Source organism: Neopsephotus bourkii, unplaced genomic scaffold (genome assembly GCF_033783945.1).
Source record: "Neopsephotus bourkii isolate Nb327-2 ecotype Australia unplaced genomic scaffold, CSIRO-AGI_Nbou_v1 NB_1663, whole genome shotgun sequence".
Classification (NCBI taxonomy): Eukaryota; Metazoa; Chordata; class Aves; order Psittaciformes; family Psittacidae; genus Neopsephotus; species Neopsephotus bourkii.
In genome coordinates, this window is record NW_026902137.1 from 716553 (window position 1) to 736349 (window position 19797).

The 19797-nt window shown below is 48.0% G+C and overlaps 1 protein-coding gene across 3 annotated transcripts in view; it reads left to right on the forward strand.

Annotated features, from left to right (window-relative positions):
* TOX2 (TOX high mobility group box family member 2) overlaps positions 1 to 19456 on the forward strand; it is a 139306-nt gene extending 119850 nt beyond the window's left edge. For all 3 annotated transcript variants that reach the window (XM_061375471.1, XM_061375473.1, XM_061375472.1), the window contains 5 exons: positions 115 to 342; positions 9308 to 9388; positions 10721 to 11128; positions 13180 to 13310; positions 18835 to 19456. In XM_061375471.1, coding sequence (XP_061231455.1) covers positions 115 to 342; positions 9308 to 9388; positions 10721 to 11128; positions 13180 to 13310; positions 18835 to 18871 — 885 coding nt within the window. In that variant the 3' untranslated portion in view covers positions 18872 to 19456. The remainder of the gene's footprint in view (positions 1 to 114; positions 343 to 9307; positions 9389 to 10720; positions 11129 to 13179; positions 13311 to 18834) is intronic.
* Positions 19457 to 19797: the final 341 nt, after the last annotated feature.

Here is a 19797-nt window from a genome sequence, read left to right on the forward strand (position 1 = left end):
GGGAGCCTTTCTCTGCCCATGCTCTTTCTTGTTCCCTTTGCTAAGAAGCTGTATCAGGGACACACACCTGACGGCTCCCAGCTGACTGCTAAGGTTCATCTCTTGGTTTTGCAGGTTACTGGGGAGAAAAGACCATCAACGGACCTGGGCAAAAAGCCCAAAAGCCAAAAGAAGAAGAAAAAGAAGGACCCTAACGAGCCCCAGAAGCCTGTGTCAGCTTATGCCCTGTTTTTCAGAGACACACAAGCAGCCATCAAAGGGCAAAACCCCAATGCCACCTTCGGAGATGTATCAAAAATCGTTGCGTCGATGTGGGACAGTTTGGGAGAAGAACAAAAACAAGTGAGTCCATCTTCCTTGTTTTCCTTTCAACTGTTGCAACATGGTTTTCCCAGGTGCAGAGCATCAGAGTCCCCCCAGCACGTTAGGAGAGTGCCCCTTTTGAGAAAAATCTCTGCTCTTACACAGAGAAGAGCTTTTATGACAATTGATTATTCTTGAGAAGATGGCACTTTGCAGACTCTCAGTGGCCCTGCCCTGACATGGGATTTCTACAGCTCTAGATAGGAGATGGGTTTGTATTTACTTCTTTACTTACAAGGAGCGATGGCAGACCAGCTAAAAACTAATTCTCTACAGCACTGGTCTCAAAGCTAACATTAAGGCTTTAAAAGCTTAGGAAGGAGATGCCTGAAGTGACCCTGCAGGGGGAACCTTCCTGCCCCAAAGCTGTCAACCACTTTCAATCTGCCTCACACGGAGGCTTCTAGGTCCTGCTTTAACTGTTTTGCTGATGCTGAGGGAGTTACAAAAGCCTGTAATTGCATGTTGCCTGTTGAGAAAACCCCAGGAACAGTTTCCATAGTAAGGATGTCTTCATCATGCAGAGAGAGGTTTGGCACTGCAGGTGGTGTGTCTGACCCAAACTAATGCTCCCCCTTAAGATGTGAGTCCTGGCAGCCAACGATGGCTCCACCTCCTCTTGGGTGTCCATGGCAAGTGATTGAAGCAGCCACATTCAAGGAGGCAGCAACGGAGAGGAAAAGTCATTTAAATGGAAGTCATGCTAGAGAATAGCCTTGCTTTCCACCCTGTACCAAGTCAGGAATAGAATCATGGAATGGTTTGGGTTGGAAAGGACCTTAAAGCTCATCCAGTTCCAAACCCCTGCCACTGGCAGGGATACTTTCCATTAGGGCAGGTTGCTCCAAGCCCCATACTAGAAATCAAGGCAAGGCATCTTCAGGTATGGAAGCCCATTTGCTGACCCATTTGGGTTCTCCATACTGTGCAAAGAGTTACTTTGATGTTTTCAGGATCATAGAATCATGGAATGGTTACGGTTGGAAAGGACCTTATGATCATCTAGTTCCAATCTCCCCTGATCCTCCATTTTCTCCTCTTTGGATGGATCACCAGGGGGTCATGCAGGGATTTCTCAGGCTGAAGGGAGGAGGATCCCTTCCCTTGCCTGGGAAGCTGGAGGGCTGGTGCTGGGTTAGGGCTATTAGTGTAAGGGGTGGGAGGTTCAGGAGCATGCAAAAGCTTCCACGTCACCTCTTTCTCCAGCTTTCATCCCTCCCAACATCCCAGTCTGCTTCTCCCTTACTCTATCTGGTTACAGATACCTCTGTAGGTTGGGGACTGAGCTCGGCGGCAAATGTGGTTTATATAATAGAAGCGCTGGTGTGACCTGACTCCACGCAGTGCAAATGCTCTTAATTAACAGCAGGGATTAAACCAGCCCGTTTATCTTCCCTGCTAACTCTCCCTTCTCCTTTATGAGATAGCAGCAGCCTCTTTACGCACGCTCTCTAAGTGGCTCCATTTCTCCCTCTGTAATTGATTTAATTAAGTCATTTGTTCCTTGTCTGAATGCTTAAATATTAACTTCCTGGCTTTGTCTCCAGCTCTATACTTCTCTCCCACGACAGCTACCTCCCTGCCCGGGACTCCGGCTGCAGGCGGCTATTTATCTTGGGCTTCAGGACCGTATTGCTGTTTTGTGCAATGTGGCACGTTCACTCCTGAAGTGTTTGGCTGGAAGAGAGTTTATTTAGTCCTCGTTTGCTTTCCTCTGCCAGCATCCCCAGTCAGGTTTTCTTAGAGCCGTAAGGGAGTGCAATGGAAAGGAGAAAAGGAAAAGGAAAAATAAAAAAGTAGCAACAAAATGTCTTAAAGGCAGCTCTGCTCTGGAGCCAGGCTGAGAGAGCTGGGCTGGGGCAGCCTGGAGAAGAGAAGGCTCCTGAAGGGGAGACCTTAGAGCAGCTCCAGTGCCTAAAGGGGCTGCAGGAAACCTGGAGAGGGGCTTGGGACAAGGGCCTGTAGGGACAGGCCAAGGGGAATGGCTTGAACCTGCCAGAGGGGAGACTGAGCTGAGCTCTTAGGCAGAAGCTCTTCCCTGTGAGGGTGCTGAGGCGCTGGCACAGGGTGCCCAGAGAAGCTGTGGCTGCCCCATCCCTGGCAGTGTTCAAGGCCAGGTTGGACACAGGGGCTTGGAGCAAGCTGCTCCAGTGGAAGGGGTCCCTGCCCGTGGCAGGGGTTGGAGCTGGAGGAGCTTTAAGGTCCCTTCCAACATAAACCAGTCTGGGATTCTATGAAAACTCGTGCCTAGGCTGTCCTGCAGACCCCTTCTCTCCAGGACTACAGGATATGATGCACACTCTCACAATGAAGGCAAGCAGCCCATGCCAAGTGCTCTCTTGGCACATCTTGTGAGAGGACGGTGACTAAGTAGGACAGACACACATCACTGCTAAAATCCTGCTGGGACCTGGGAGTCCAGACTGCCACATGGCTGCACCAGGCTATGATTGGGCCCACCACTGGATAGGAGCATCATGCTCTGGGGAGAGCTGGTAAGGTGGAAAAGAGAAGTATTTCACCATCTGTGCTGCTCATGGCTCTATTAACAACAGTGGTTTTGAGTATCTTCATATCCTCGTTGCAAAAATCAGTACAGAAGGCAAGCCAAGGAAAAGCCAGCACAGCAATGGCAAAATAGAGAGCCAAGAGCCAAATATGGATGTTCTTGATCAATCCTTACCGAGTTTATTGAAGAAAGCTTCCCTTCTACATGGCATTAGAAAAGTGGGTGGATTTGAGGCTGTAAGATCTGATCTGGGGCTGTGCTGTGGTGCTATACTTAGATCTCTCCAAACACCCAAGATCTTCAGGGTGGTGCTGGGGCATCACATCTCCAGGTGATGGTGCAGACCTCAGCCCCATCATACAGTTATTAAGCGTCATTTACATCACTGTAGTTCCTGCTTCAGATGAGGTTTATAAACTTTATTTTCCACCTTCCAAAGGGCACAGTGTTTCCCCAGCCCTGGGTGTGTTTTGGTTCCAGCCTTGGAAAAAAGCTGACAGAACAGGCAGGGAGCAACCAGGAAGAGGGTTCAGAGCAAGAAACCCAACCTCAGGCAGGGCACTGTGGACTTGCAATCCCCCACTACACGTCACCATCCCCATAGATGCTACACAGAGCATTCTGCAGGCAGAAAGGAGATGCCACCTCTTTGCCAGGTAGCTCAGGCCAGCACATGGAGGGTTAATCCTCTGCCGTTGTGCTACTAATGATTATATGTGCTGTAATATCAAAGCTGTAGCTATTTATTTGCCATTGAGCAGGTGCTGCTGCTCCCACAAAGCAAATTTGCTTTCTCTTCCTGATGAAACAAGCAAAATAAAGGTTGCTCACGTCCCATTTCAGATAGGTTTTTTCCCTGTGCAAAGACAAACAGAGAGCAGGAACCAGAATGCATATTATGCAAGAAACCATATAATCGAGGAGCATCTTTGATTTGGCTGCTGCTGTCACAGACATGTATTTCAGAGAGGCTTCTCCCCGCCCCCCCCTTTCCTTTTGTTCTTACTGGTTTATCATTTGTGCCTTTGTCATTTTGTTCCTTCTTCTCCTTCTCTTCTCAGCCTCTTCACAATGAATCTTCATTTTCCCTCTGACACACTTGTATCTAAATTTCCTTATTTCCTTCCTTTTTTTTTATTTATATCTGTTGCCTGGTGATTTGATCATGCTGTGGAATACAGGATTAGCAATCTCCGTGTCCTTGGGTACTGCTCAAGGACACCTGTTCCGCAAAGAGTCGTTCTCTTCCCTATTTTAACCCCTTCCAGTGTGACCGTGCATGTGGAACGGCAATAAATAACAATACCTTTATATCCCCAGCCCTGCATTAGCAGGACGTTGTAATCTTCATTCTTCAACAGCTGGCATGGCCCTTTCTAAGAAGCTTACATGGGAAGCTGAAGAATGTGACTCAGGGTAGGGGGGTGAATATGAATATGTACTCTTTGAACTTTGCAAATAGTTTAGCAGCTGTTCCTGTAGAGATAACTTAGGCTTTAGTGGAGAGTGAGATGCTAATGGAGCCGTTATCATCAAATGCGGGACCTGTTGTAGTGATCTGCCTGCAGCTCCAGGTCCCTGCTCCAAGCTCACGGAATCCTCAGTGTGGTTTTTCCTCATGAGCAGATCCAGCCCAGCCTTTGCCATGTTACCCAGTGAGAGCTGCCTGATTTGATAGAAATTAGAAGCATTTGAGTACTAGATTGGAGCAAACTCTGCTAATTGCAGCCTCAAGCTGCACCAGGGCAGGTTTAGATGGAGCTGAGGAACAATTCCTTCCCCAGAGGGTGCTCAGGCATTGGAACAGGCTGCCCAGAGCAGGGCTGGAGGCATTGTCCCTGGAAGCATTCACACAACATGGAGACGAGGCCCTCAGTGCCATGGGTTAGTGGTGGCTTTGCAGTGCTGGGCAACAGTGGGACCTGATGATCTCAAAGGTCTTTTCCAACCTGGTTGATTGTGATTTCTGTGATTCTCATTCTCTGGATAGGCTTCTTACCTGGCATGGACATAGTGCTCCCAGCCTGGTCACCAGCCCTGCCAAGGGCCATCTCTGCTCAGGAGCAGGGGACACCCAGTCTTCTATCAGGGGCATCTCATGTGAGCGATAAGCCTGGAAACTCTCTGGAGCATATTAAGAAGTCACCAATGGGATTTGCTCTTCTCTGCCACATTCTGTCTTTCCCTCTCGAGTACCTTCCCATTGTCCACTGAATTTTGGGGGAAGAGGGTGTTGGCTTGGAGCCTGGTGGTGATGGAGCACAGGGAACACTGCCAAGCTGGCAGTTTAGGTGTCTCTGGAACCTGCTTTTTATTAGGGAAGTCCAGCAATAGATTGGTTGGTGTTTCCCTAGGTTCTAGAAACTCAGAGCAGAAACATCAAGAAATTCCTGAGCAATCTTGATGAGTGAAGCTTGATCTAACCCAGGGCTTCCCATCCTCAGTGAGAACTCCTACAAAATCAAGATTTACATTTGAGTTGACAATATTGGGGACTCACTGGGAGCACAAAGGTATCAGAGATGAGTCCTTGCTCATGATAAACCTGATTCAGCAGGACCAGTTCAGCGATGCTAAATGACTCCATGGCAGATGCACCAGTCCCAAGCAACTTTTCAAGACAGGTCCGGTGGAGACCAGGATAATGATAGGGAAGATGTGAAGGGTCAGAACTGTTCCAAGAGTATGATTTCTGTTCCTGGAGATCAAGATAGGAAGTGTGGAAGATGAAGGTTGTGTGCTTTTCACTGGAGGTTAGGGGTTGGGTTTGTCACCCTCCTCCTATGTTTCATTTGGAGTCTTCTGTGAGTTGTCCTGGGAACACACTTGAGTGATGGATGACTTACACCCAGGTGTCACCATGAAGTCAAGGCAGAGAGATCTTTCAGGATGCTTTAATCAAATGCTACTTGATTATGGGTTTATCTGTTCATTCTCCAAATGACTGCTTCACAACTTTGTGTCTCCACCAGGGTAAGGGAGGAGCTCTCCTGAAACCCTGCAGATAGTTCCCATAGCCAGGGCCTTCTATGTAGGTGTCCTCAGGGATGTTAGATGCTCAACAGCCCCCATGCCGTAGCTGGGAGAGCATGGGAGAATTGGAACACCACTTAACCAGCCACCTCATGATGGGCATCATTGACAGGTACCTCCCATGTCCAAGATTGTTGACCTCAGGACTTACCAATCAAGACTGTAGGTATTAGTCTGAAGGAGATGTGCTGTGATTTAAATGTAGCTTGAGTTGGTTTTAGTAGGGGAAGGAACAGAATAAGCCTTCTCAAGAGGGGAGCAGGAAGGTTACAGAGGAGGTGCAAGAGGTGAGGAAGAGCTGGGAAGGAATAAGGATGATATGGTTGTGTGTGCTATGTGCACTTCCAATGGCTGTGTGGAGGCTGTCTGCAAAGAGAAGGGTGGTGTGGCAGACACCACTGTGCAGGGAGGAAGTACTTTTAGTCATCATATGAATAAGACCTAAGTTAAGGTGATCCCAAGAGCTGTCTTGCAGGAAAGTGTATAATAGTTATAAGAAACCCCTCCAGATTTACAAGCAGAATGAAATCCAAATTTATACATGGGAGGGGGAGAAAAGGGGGAAACTAGTCATGGGATCATAGAAAGGAGGGCACTGAGAGACTTAAGAGGTCAACCAGACCATACTGCTGCCTGAAGTCAGGATCATCTCTACTTAAACCATTCTTGGTGGATGTGTGCCTAATCTGTTCTTAAACTCACAGTGGTGGAGATTACACATCTCCCCGGGCAATCTCTTCCCACTGAGCAATTATCCTCACTGTTAGGAACACTTCTCTCTTGCTTAGCCAACATTCCCCTTGTTCCAGTTTAAGCCCATTGCCTCTTTTCCTACCTGAGGCAGATGTAAAGGATCGTTCAGTGCCTCCTTCGCTGCATCACATTTCAAGGCTGTGGCTCCTCCTGGTCTATCTAAATAGAGTCCTTCAACTCCCCCTGGAGACCTTTACTGCATTTCTCATCTCTTCTCTCCTGATGGTCTACCTCCTTTTTGAAGCAAAACGCTCCAAACTCCATCTGGGATTGCAGGAGAGACCTTGTCACGTGGGCTCTGTGGACCCCTTGATTTTCTGGGGGAGAGTTTCATCATTCCCAGGCTTGGGAAGCAGCGTTTCTGCTAAGGCCGGATGCCGAGCTTACGGCTAACAGCTCTGGCTGTCATTCAGTGCCTGCGCGACACGGAGCCGCTCGTGGGCGTCAGCAGGGTTTGGAATAATTGTCTTCTCTAATTAACTGGTTATCAAACAAGAACATTTCATTACAGTACAATTACTGGCTGCTTTGCTGAGACACAGAGGTGTCAGCGGTACGATCCCAACATATGCTTCTTACAGCTCCGAGTTTTTGTTTTCATAAGCACTAAACCATTTTTGCTTCTCTCCCTCCCCTTCCCCAACCCACCCACTCGCTTAATGACTAATGAATCCTCCTGCTAATGAATAAGGAAAATAAATCAGTGGGCACGGCAGGTTAGAAAGAAAAACATGCAAAATGTTTTGAGGATCCTTAAATCTGATAAATTACTTTGAAATTAAAATCCCTGGGAGAAAATGGGAGTTAATTAGAAAGTAACATGGATTTGTCAATGTTTAAATTAAAATTTTAAAGGTTATAAATACTGCACTAGAGCTGCCTTTACACAGAGGATTCCTGAGAAGTTTTGTTGGATCTGCTCATCCCACATCGGAGCAGTCTTTCTCCAGCTGCAGGCTGAGGTTTCGCTGCTCAGGGTCCTCCACGGACACTGTGTGAGTACCGAAAGCTCCGAGTGCAGGGCAAGGCTGCAGGAATCTCAGCAGGAGACCCTTAGGGATGTTTTCATACCATGAGGGTGCTGAGGCGCTGGCACAGGGTGCCCAGAGAAGCTGTGGCTGCCCCATCCCTGGCAGTGTTCAAGGCCAGGTTGGACACAGGGGCTTGGAGCAAGCTGCTCTAGTGGAAGGGGTCCCTGCCTGTGGCAGGGGGTGGAACTGGATGAGCTTTAAGGTCCCTTTTAACCGAAACCAGGCTGAGTCTATGTTCACAAACCAGATAATCCACCAGGAGCCATCCATAGCTGGAGAGAGCATCACGAGAGCATCACGGGAAACACTGCTGGGTCTCACCCTCCTAACGTTCTCTGTCACCCTGATCATGGCCAGGGCTGGAGCAGGGACTGGCCCAAGGGCAGAAGGCTCCTGCTGGGAGCAATCCCCCTCTCCCTTCAGGAGGACGCAGGATTCAGCTGCCCCTTTCCAATCCTGCTGCATCAGACCCCACCCAGCAGCGTATTCCAGACACAAGAGGCACAGCGCCCGCTCACTGAATGGAGAAGACAAGGACAGATGAGGAGTGGGGAAAGAAAAGGGTGTAACAGAAAAAAGCAAGTGATGGGGATGCAGATGGGCACAGAATTTATTGGTTACTCATTCTTCTGCATTGAGGTTAAAGAAGTCTCATTTACCTGTGCTCTCACTGTCCATAAATTGCAGGGTTTTTCTTCAGCCAAATCTTCCTAACAATTGATTCTCTCTCTGTGTAGCTGTGAATGCTTTGATTTCTCACTGCCCCAGATTTAGACAAAAAAAGCAAAAATGCTCTTGGTGTTTTCTGTTACAGAGGGAAAAGTATGTTTTCAATATATCAGCACCCAGCTATGCCCTGAGACACAGGAATTCATATTTCACTGTTGTGCAGGCATCAGGTACCATGTTAAAAGCATCTCTTAGCAGCAGGGCTGGGGGTCACTCCACATTGCTGTGTCACAGCAGGTGCTGTGATGAGCTATGGACACAAGTGAGGTGGGGAATGTAGAGAAAGGGAACAGCTTTCATTAGGGGAAGTGGTACAGTGTGAAGAAATAGTTGTTTTTCACAGGCAAACTCTTCCTCAGGATGACATTTTGAAATGTAATTTTGTTCTGAACGGAGCAAATATACTTCCTATGTAGGAAAAAGCCAAAGACAAACTTAGGCAAATACTCTGTTTCAGAAAATAACCATCTGAGACCTTCAGTGTGTCAAATCAAAATGTTTCATTGTGGGAGTCTTTCTGATTTTGCAATGAAAATAAGGTTTTCAACTCATTTTTAATAGGGTTTATCTGCACTGATTTTAAACTGAAATTCAAGTCACCAGATAATCCTTTGCTTCTGGGAGCTCCTTGCTGGGTTCTCACCAGAAGTGATTTTAGCAAAGAGGTTTTCATAGAATCATGGTTTGGTTTGGATTGGAAGGGACCTTGAAGCCATTTATTTGCTTGATTTGGGACAAATTCCTTCTCCAGCAGAAAGTTGTTTTCCGTGCTCACGTGCATGCAGGAATGGCCTCGGCAGAGTGGGATCCCACTGAACAGGCAGGATCCAGCAGCACCTCATTCTACTTTATTAATTATTAATTCTTATCCATCGCTTGCTCCTTTCAGGCATACAAGAGGAAAACAGAAGCCGCCAAGAAGGAGTACCTGAAAGCGCTGGCAGCGTACCGGGCCAGCCTCGTCTCCAAGGTACAGCCACCTTCCCCAAGAGCTAAAGAAATGCTCTCAGTGGGGTTAGGGTGGGTGCCAGGCTGCTTTCTGCCTTTAGCACCCTGACATGAGACCAGACCCTGCTTTGGGTTGTCTTCATCAGCAGGTGCCAGCAATGGGGTGTCCCTGCTGCCTGTCCCCACCACCCACTGTGCTTTCAGGGTGGGAGTGCAGGAAACAAAGGAGCACTGCAAAGGCAGGACAATGAGGCTCATTTTGGGTGACACCAACGGACTGGCCCAGGTGAAGGTGACACACCAGTCCTGGGCAGCATCAAGGTGCCAGCATCCTGCCTGCTCCCTGGTCCAGGCTCTAGAACCTTGGGTCCTGCTTCTCCCACACATGCTCAGTCAAGTGCAGGGGTTTAGGAAGTAAGATCCGTAACTGCAGGTTGATGAGCATGTGAGCACGTGTGTGCTTAACACACTGCTGTTAAACCCAGAGAGCCTATTTTGGTACCTAACAATGAATGTTCAGGGGGGTTCAGGTGCATACAGGAACTCCTGGTGCTTCAAGGCGGCATCTGGAGCAGTGATGATGGATTAAGCATCTGCCCATCCCAATGTTCCAAAGGTGGGCATCATCCCAGGGGACTACACACTGTGCCTTCCTCTGTGCCTTCAGAGAGGGGACATGGGCATTTGCTACCTGTGATTTTGGGATGGCTCATGAGCTATGCAGAGCTCATAGGCTTGCTGGCTCAGGGGGATATGCTGCCCTTGGGTTGTGAGTATGTTTATCAATCAGGTGCTTTTCCTTTCAAAGATTCTCCTTGGTACCATTACCATACCCTCAGTATTTAATCGTCCCATTTAGCTGCCATGGGAAAGAATGTGATGTATCAAATCAACCATCATCTACAGGATCCATGTGATTGTGGTAGTGGGCTGGGAAGGCTCAAAGCCCCTGTATAGACACAAGTACCATTAGTGGTCTTCACTTGTGAAGAGAACAACAGCAAGGACACAAAAAATGGAATGGAAAGGACTGAGGGTTTAGAAGCTCTTCTTTGCCCTTTGGAAATCTCTGAGAGTCTTGAAAGGATGGATGGATGGGCAGATGGATGGATGGATGGATGGATGGATGGATGGATGCATGGATGGATGGATGGGTGGATGGATGAATGCATGGATGGGTGGGTGGGTGGGTGAATGGATGGATGCATGGATGGATGGATGGATGGATGGGCAGATGGATGGATGGATGGATGGACAGACAGATGCATTCATGCATGCATGAATGCATGCCCATGACACATAACAATGTTTCCTCCCTTCCTACCTCATCACCCTCTGTTCTGCTTTCCCACAGAGTTCTGCTGACCAGGGGGAGACGAAAAATGCCCAGAGCAATCCACCTTCCAAAATGATCCCCCCCAAGCAGCCCATGTATCCAATGCCCCCGCAGGCTTCCTCACCCTACCCTGGCCTGGGTTCATTCCTGTCCCCATCAGACCTGCAGAACTACCGTGGCCACCCGCACCCTGGCCTCTCCCGGCCCCTCACCTCCAAGCCCATGCTGCCCAGCATCAGTGCCTCCCCACCGCCCTCCTTCCAGATCAGCCCCCCCCTCCACCAGCAGCTCTCCTTGCACCACCCGCAGAGCTCCCTCCTCAGCCAGCCCCTCAGCATGCAGCAGGTCCCCCAGCAGCCCCTCCTGTCCCCCCCCATGGCACTACAGGTACAGCCCCCCATGAACGCCTCGCCTCCCGGGCAGCAGGTAGGTGATCAGAACCACACCATTTCCCTCTTCCCTTTGGATCTGGTGGTTCCTGGATGGTGTGGGGATGTTGGGTGTTGATGTTGTGCCCAAAGAGTCTTCTGGCTTCATCAGCTTGCAAATCTCACTATTTGGGGTGATGTTTTCAAGAGTGCTGGGATAATGAGCATCTCCCCCAAAATGGGGGAGATTTGTGCAACCAGAGCACTAGAATCACAGAATTCAATCAGTGAAGGCTTCTGTAGGGAAAGCTGCTGGAACTGGGAATATCCCAGATCAAAACTCTTTGTGCACATGGTCCCCCCAGCCCTGTCTTGGGGGGTTTCACTGGTGGTCATCTGGAACTACGGGTTGGATAGTCAGTGAGAAACCCCTCTCATGATAGTGCTGAGAGGAGCTCTGCTCTTATCCCATGTCTGAAACACTGTGGGATAATAGCAGGGATCCAGGGGGGCTGCCAGGAGGACAAAAAGGACAGAGGGAAAGTCACAAACAAAACATAACGTCATTATTTCCAGAAACTGCCTGGCAATAGGAGAAACTCACTTTGGGGGCGGAGAGCCGAGGGCATGCGATGTGTGCTTGCATGTATGCTTATACCAACAGTGCAGCAGCAAAGCAGATCCTATAGACCGATGCTGTGAATGTGTCAGGCCTCCTCAGCCATGCCCTGCTCAGCCCTGGGACCAGCCTGCAGGGTCCAACCTCCCCTCTTCAAACTGCTATTAAGAAAATGCACCTGGAGGGAGAATTGGCTATAGCAAAACCCCTTCTCTATACCTTATAGAGAGCTTGACAGTATTCAAAGGAAAAGATGAATAGCTTCCAGAGTTTTTCCATGTAAACCATGACCTGGACAAACTACTCACAGTGGAGGACATATGCTCTGAATTCACAGCTGCTGCCATTTATTTGATGATACTTTAAACTGCAGTATTCACCCAGCTGGCTGCACAATCTGTGTTTCACATGCTTGCTGGCTATATATCACAAAATTCATATAGTTCTTTAGCAATGAGCAAAGCTTTCTTTCCTATAATGTGGCCTATTCAGTTTGGGGCTAACTCTGAGAAAAGAGACATTGTTAATTTAGGAACAGTGGAAGAAAACCGAAGGAGAGCAGAAATGTGGAAGCACAGTTATACCTGACCATAATAAAAAGACAGCACATGAGGGAAGGTCAGAGCCTTAATCAGATTTAAATCCCAGCCTGCTCAGGGCATTCCAAGTAACCTCTCCAGCACAGTGACTGGGCTTTAGCTCTACATAACCAAAGGTGGTTTCCGTTATTCAGTGATAGCCTATGTCCAGAAATGAGCATAAAAGGGGATCCTCATAATCACTGTAATTGGGGTGTTGTGGCTCAGGGCTGCACTTTGTGAAGCTTCTTTCCACATAAATTTGTGAATAAAAACAAAAAGCAAAAAGAAAATACCCCACACTGCCAAAATTTGGATATTTTGGAGAAAATTGTGTTCTTGATCAAGTAACTACCATGACTCTTGTTTATACACATTGCCTAATGTTACCTGATGAAGCCAACCCCCAAAACCAGAAAAGCTGATCAGCTTTCAGCTAAAACAGCCCCACAGCATACTTGTTCATCTGTTGGCAGTGACAGCTGATGGAGAGAGCTGCTGGTTCCTTACCTTGTTATTGTACATTGTGATGGGCTGACGTATTACTGCAAAGGGAACTGCACTTGAAGTGGAAACCAGCTCTGATTGCCAGGCTGCTGATGCAAAGGCTGTCATGGGCTGTGTGTCACCCACAGCCATTCACCAACCCCGAGGAGGGAGGTGCTGAGAAACAAGAGGAGGAAAGAGGGATGCAAACCAGATGTTGCTGCATTGACACCTGTGTGCAACAACTCATGTTCTGCAAGGTCCCACCACCGTGGTGTCGGGTCCTGGGCTTGGCCCTGCTGCTGCCCCTGCGGCTGTGCAGTGTGGGGGCAATGCATGTACATGGCTTCATGTGATAGGAAAAGATCTGCTGCTTCTCCTGCTGTCTAAGCTGCTGTAACCCTCCCTTTCCTTTCCACCTTGCAGGACTTCTCACATATTTCATCTGAGTTTCAAAACAGCGTTGGACCCCGTTCGCCTGGTGCATCAAACCCTCCCGGGAGCACTGAGTGGGACAACGACTACCCCAGCAGAGAGTGTGGGATTAACCACTGCAGGCCAGTACACAGAATGGCACATTGCTGATGCACTTTCTATTATGTGAACTGTGACAGCGTACAACACTGAATCTGCCCTAAAATGTACAAAGCGTACAGCAAGCTGGTAGGCTAATTATGGTCAGGGAAGTTTAAGGTTTCTCTTCTCTATAGGCTCACTGAAGTGATGCTATAGAAGCAGGTAGCTTAAAAATCACAGATAAATTCTTCACTGGTCATTAAGAGGTTTCCTTTTTTGTGTGTTTCCATCCTGTTAGCAACAGAGGAGTTGGACAATTCCCTTCCAGAGCAGGACAGGAAAGCCCAGACTTCCAAGCAGACTCACTGGAGGTTTGAAGGTGGCCATGTCCATCAGTAACATTCCCAGAGTGATTGCTCCTATCCCTGAGGCCACAACTTCCCATAGCTGTATCTAACCCTTACCAGTTACCCATGACAGTGCACAAAGCCTCATCCTCCCAAGAGCCATACGATGCTCCAGCCCCCTGCACATCACACAAAAAGGCCACAGAATCTGCACAGATCCTCCCCCTTATGCCCTACAAGCTCTGGCATGAATGTGTCAGCACGAAGGTCCCTTCAGTGCTCCTTCAATTCCTCAGTAAATAAAAACATCAGGATAGACCCAAAGCTGGGGAGGGTGTGAGAGCCATTCCCACCCTCTGCCTAATCCACTGCTCTTGGCTCAGCAGTACTGGTTTGGAGGCTGCTATTGTGCTGTGTAACACAGGCACGTGGTTTGCTGGGAGAGCAGGTAGGGAAGGAAGCTCAGTAGCTTCTGAGTATTGTTTGATTGCTTGAAGTCCTGGAACACGGTGCTTTCAGTGGAGATAATAGCAAGCTCCCAGCCTTTTCAGAGCACAGCTCCCGCCGGTGCCAGCAGCGCACTCACAATTGCTGGGCAGGGCACAGACTGTACAGACATTTCTGTCTTTCAGGGAAATAAATAACTTGCTGAGCCATTAGGATGTCGCTGCCGTCTGCCTGCCCGAGGGGGCTCAGCTACGTCTGCGCTCCCAGAGCCTGCCTGTATTTTCTGCAGATACCCCAAAAGAAGGAACCTGTTTGGGCCGTGATGATAAAAGTCCCTTTAGATGCTGTGGACAAGTTGTTACAGATGCTTGGAGGGTCATGTGGCACATGTCCCTGCTCATTGCAGGGGGTTGGACTACATGACCTTTGAAGATTCCTTCCAACCCAAGCTATTCCATGATTCTATTCTATGATCCCAGTTTCCAGAGGTGCTGAGCAGAGGCAGCTCCCACAGAAACCATTCCCGCTCAGTAATAAGCATCACTTCTTAAGGGATCAGGTGGGAAAAAAAACTTGATTCCCCCTACAAGTGCCACTGCCCAGGCCTCATGCAGAAAACTCAGGGTACTCCAGAGACAGGTGAAACGCTCCTGTAGTAGCCAGGATGGAGGTTTGTGTTGCTAAAACAAGCTCAGTGCCATGTGGCTGGAGTGCCGCATTGTGAAACGAGGGCCCATGCAATTCATGATCAAAGCTCATGCATTTCATGCCTTTGTCACAGCAGAAGTATTGAATTTCATGGGTTTATCGCAGCTTCCTAGAAAAGAAAATCATTCTAAACCCAGACAGATTATGCACAGACTTCCAGATAATTATTAAAGTAGATTATAGCAATGAACTCAGATGTGTATAGATCAGTACTTCAGAGAGTGCTTAGCACACCAAAACCTGTCATTGTCTCTGTTAAGGAAGGAGCCATCTCCATTGATGAGAGACACAGGAGCTGCAGGCAGCCCAGCACCCAAAGCTGCCTTGTTCTCATTTTATTGCAAAGCCGGTGCACCAGCGGTGTCACCGTCTCCTGCTCCTGCTGTCCTGGTGTTTGCTGCCCAAGTGCTTGCTTCTAGCATCCACACACCTCTGTAGGACTGCAGCCCTGGGGTGCCTCCAGGTTAGACTCATGTCAGGAAGAGATCATCAAATCCCAGCCTGGTTTGTGTTGGAAGGGACCTTAAAGCTCACCCAGCTCCAACCCCTGCCACGGGCAGGGACCCCTTCCACTGGAGCAGCTTGCTCCAAGCCCCTGTGTCCAACCTGGCCTTGAGCACTGCCAGGGATGGGGCAGCCACAGCTTCTCTGGGCACCCTGTGCCAGCGCCTCAGCACCCTCACAGGGAAGAGCTTCTGCCTAAGAGCTCATCTCAGTCTCCCCTCGGGCAGGTTAATGCCATCAGATGATCTGGTTCTCACCATCTTCCTGGCTGCTTTCTCCCATGTACTGTGCACTGATTTCCAAGTCATATTCCATGTTCCCCTTGAGCTCCTCGGCACCACCATGCTGTGAGCCAGGCAACGCAGGGTGAGCTGTGTGCCTGAACAGCCCCATCAATCAGCAGCACTTAGGCAAAGCAGTGATAAAGGGAAGGGAGATCTTGTTGGGTTTGATTCATCAGTGCAGTTTGAGGTATAATCGGGAAGTCTCTGGATCATGTAATTGCCCATTGCAACCTCAAAACTGCATTCAGCTTAATTGCAATTAAAGCAGCACTCTGAGGAGCAGAATCAGCAAGTGTCTGCAAAGAAAAAGGGCTATTTTCTGTTGTGACGTGGCTCAGCTGTAGAGTCCCCGTGCTGGAGGATCATACCAGCCTCCCCAGCACAGTCCTGCCTTGCTCTCTGGGTTAGGATTTTTGTTTCATGTCTCACCTTTATACTTCTTCAGCTTCCAACACGTGTTGGCACTGGTTATGTGGGGTAAAACTTCCAAGTCCCACATTTTCTCTGGTGTTTGCCATCCAGAGAACTTCTGAAAAGCTGGGGTTGTCTTTCTCACCATCCTTCTCCATCTAGTAAGGGAACTGCTGTAGGGGTTTTTCTCCCAGCCTATCTGTGCTAGTTAAAATGCCATTAAATGACACTTCTTCCATTATGCCTCTGAAATCCTAAGATCCTGCAAGCAGGCACGCCTTAACTCATAAATCAGCCATGTTAGAGAGAGGGTTCATGCTCTCCCCATTCTTAATGATTTTGTGCTTTTGACTTGCATCCAATTTTCCTAGCTCTTTCTGGGCTTAAGCCCAAGCTGTCCTAGGTTGCTAGCAAAGACCTGGGCAGCATTTCTCAGTTCCTGCAGTATATGCCTACCACTTCCCACAAGCAACTGCAGCATAGAGTCTTACTGCTTTTTGCATCGTATCACAAACTGCTTCTGTAGTTCCTTGTCTCCCTCACCTGACAGCCGTGTTCTCACACTTGCTCTTTCCCAGGCGCCTACTGACCCCAGTGACTTCCTCCATGGGAACCCACCTGGATCAAGGGTGCAGCTTGGTTTACAGTCATTTGCAAATCTTTCTTAATTCCTCAAGGCACCTCCTTGGTTTTTCCTGCCCTGTTTTGTGATTACAGCTCTTTCCATACCAAACTTCAGGGTTTCATTTAGATTTGCCTCCTAGCATTGAAGCATTTTGGTGATAACACTAAACTGGATTCATCTATGTCCTTCCTCTCCTTTGCAAGGCTTCGTTTCTTTTCTGCCTTCTTCCCACTCTCCTTTGGGCTAAAAGATGGGAAAGCATCAGTTACGTCTTGTCCAGACAAACAAGACCATGCACAGCCCCTTCAGCCAGACATTTATAACCTCACTAATTCCTGCTGACAATGCAGTGATCCTCTCCAAATGGGGGCATTTTCCAAATCAGAACCTAAATGAGCAAACACTGTAGAAAGGCAAGGACCAATGCACTTCGTTTGGATTCAATTATTTATGGTAAGACTTTGTAATGAACTGGGATATGTTCTGTAGCATAGTCTGTAAAATTAATGAAGTTTTAGTGCTGGGATTCCTCACTGCTGCTCAGTGGCATTAAAACTTTGCTGAGTGCAGTATGGGAGACTCTGCATTTTAAATGCAGATTATAAAATGTGGAGATTAGCAAAGTGCAGACTCTTCTGCTCTCTATCAGAAGACAGCTCTATCAACAACAGCATTACCTTCCTGCCTGCTATTCCCCTATTATTCCATCCATAAGCACACCCGCACAGGAATCTCCCAAAGCTTTGTGATGTTCTTCACCACTTTTTAAGACCAAGATGTTTATGGAGCCAATGGTGTTTCCATCAGGTCTGTGTAGATGATAAAACCCATTATAATCGCTGGATTTCAGAGCAAAACCTGTATAGGATATCAGACAGGGGGGAGGAACTTCAGCCACTACTCTCCTTACTATATCCTGAATAAAAGAGCATCTGGGCTCCCCTGTGGGACCCTGCTGACGGTAAGTTAAACATGCCAGCCAGCCCCCATGGAGGGCTGAAGTATGGGGTACTATGGGCAGGAAGGGAGAGGCGATACCTCTCTGTAAAGCCAAGGGTTGTCTCAGTGCTGTAAGCTGGTTTCCCCGGCAGCACACACCTAGAGCTCTTCAGATCAAAGTAATTGCTTCAAAAACATGATTAATTCAAGATCTGGAGGGCCAGGGATATGCAGAGCACACAGCCTGGCTGCTGTCTCACCAGCCCTCCGCTGTAGCTTCGTGCGAGTCTTCCTTGGGTTCCTTGTACCTCTTGCTGTCTTCATCAAGCCCATAGGAAAGACAAGCTACTCCTGCTGTCTCAAAGGTGTTTCTTCCCCTTCCTGGTTATTAACTTTCCTATTTTGGGAGAGGAGGAGAGGGACATTGAGCAGATGGTGTATCCTATTGCTATGTTCTTCAGGCATGAAACTCACGTTTCATCTGCCTGGACATCCACAAGCATTTTCAGGCATGAGGCTCTCGATTGTATTTTTGAGACCCCCTATGCTTTTATCCAAAAGCAAGGGTCTGTTTTCAAAATCTCCATGGCTTAGAATAAGGACAGTGTGCGATTAAGAAGGGGGCTGGTGGCCAAGGGGCTGATTCCAGGCACAGCGCTCCACAGCATGATGGTGGAGAAGGTACCAGCGTCACATCAGTGTGCTCTGTAGGGAAATCCAGGTTTGGCCCTCCCCTGAAGCCTCAGCAAGAGCAAAAATTAAACTACAGGAAGGAATTTATGTCTTAGCCCTTAGTGTTGAAATTCAGGAAGAACTAAAACTGCTCCAGGCTCGTATTCCTGCCTTTGGACAAGGGCCTGTAGGGACAGGCCGAGGGGAATGGCTTGAACCTGCCCGAGTGGAGACTGAGCTGAGCTCTTAGGCAGAAGCTCTTCCCTGTGAGGGTGCTGAGGCGCTGGCACAGGGTGCCCAGAGAAGCTGTGGCTGCCCCATCCCTGGCAGTGCTCAAGGCCAGGTTGGACACAGGGGCTTGGAGCAAACTGCTCTAGAGGAAGGGGTCCCTGCCCGTGGCAAGGGTTGGAGCTGGAGGAGCTTTAAGGTCCCTTCAACCCAAACTAGTCTGGGATTGTATGATTCAAGTGTCTTCTGCTTGGTTCATCTCTGCACACCCGTCCCTTGGTGTAGACTGCTTTGTGTATGGAACCATGGAGTGCCATGAAACACTAATCTCAGCTTCCCCAGGTGACTTCCCAGCTGTTTCCCTGCACATCTCAACTTTTCCCTCTGGTTTATCTTACAGCATGCTGCCAAGGGACAAGGCACTCTACCTCACCTAAAACCCCACATCCCTTTCGAGGCGGCTCAGACGAAGGACACTTGAGAGGGTCTATCCTACAGACTACCCGGAGTGGCATTGAGCAAGTCGTATGGACCAGAGAGCTCCCACTGCACCTCGTCGCTGGCTTCATTCCCAGGCTCTAAGAGCAGTTTTCTTCTCTTTCTTATTTTTAAACTCTAAACTCTACTTTCTGTGGAAGCCCAAAACCTCATAAATCATGGAGAACAAAAAAAAAAGAAAAAATAGTTAAAAAAATTAAAATAAATAGACATAAAACCAACAAAAAAATAAGCTAAGGACACCCTTTTTCTGCTTGCCATCAGCTTAGCTACAGACTATTTTCCTAGTGAACTGCTTTTAGACGCAGCATAGGCCCAGGTCTGGTGTCCTGCAGCATTAGGCCAGCTCAGTAGGAGGATGCACTCTTTTGACTTGCTAACAGCACTAAACTTTGTGCAAGAAAATGTGAAGTTTGTGTGAATATTGTACATGCAAAGGCCTTGGATGTCTGGCAAAAAAAAATACAAAAATTAAATAAAAACTATTGCTAGGTATGTGGGGGAGAGAGGAGAAGGCAAAATAAGAGAGAGATGTGAAAAAGATCATGAAAATATAATTTGTTGGATAGTTGTAAGTAGTTTACTAAGTGTTTTAGAGCTGTGCTAAAGACATCTTTAAGATTTTTTTGTGAAAAGAATTAGTAGTTTCCTTTCTAGTAAAAGCATTTTATATTAATTGTAGCACATTTTTTTAGTTACACATAGAAGGGAGATGTGTATAAAAGAAAAAACCAACAAAAAAAAAAGCCTGCCAAACTTGTTTCTATTATTTGTACAGCAAGAAATGGACAATTTATATCCATGTCGTATGGCATTATTCTATTTTTTCTGCCATCTGTCCATCTATTTAAAAATTGCTGACAAT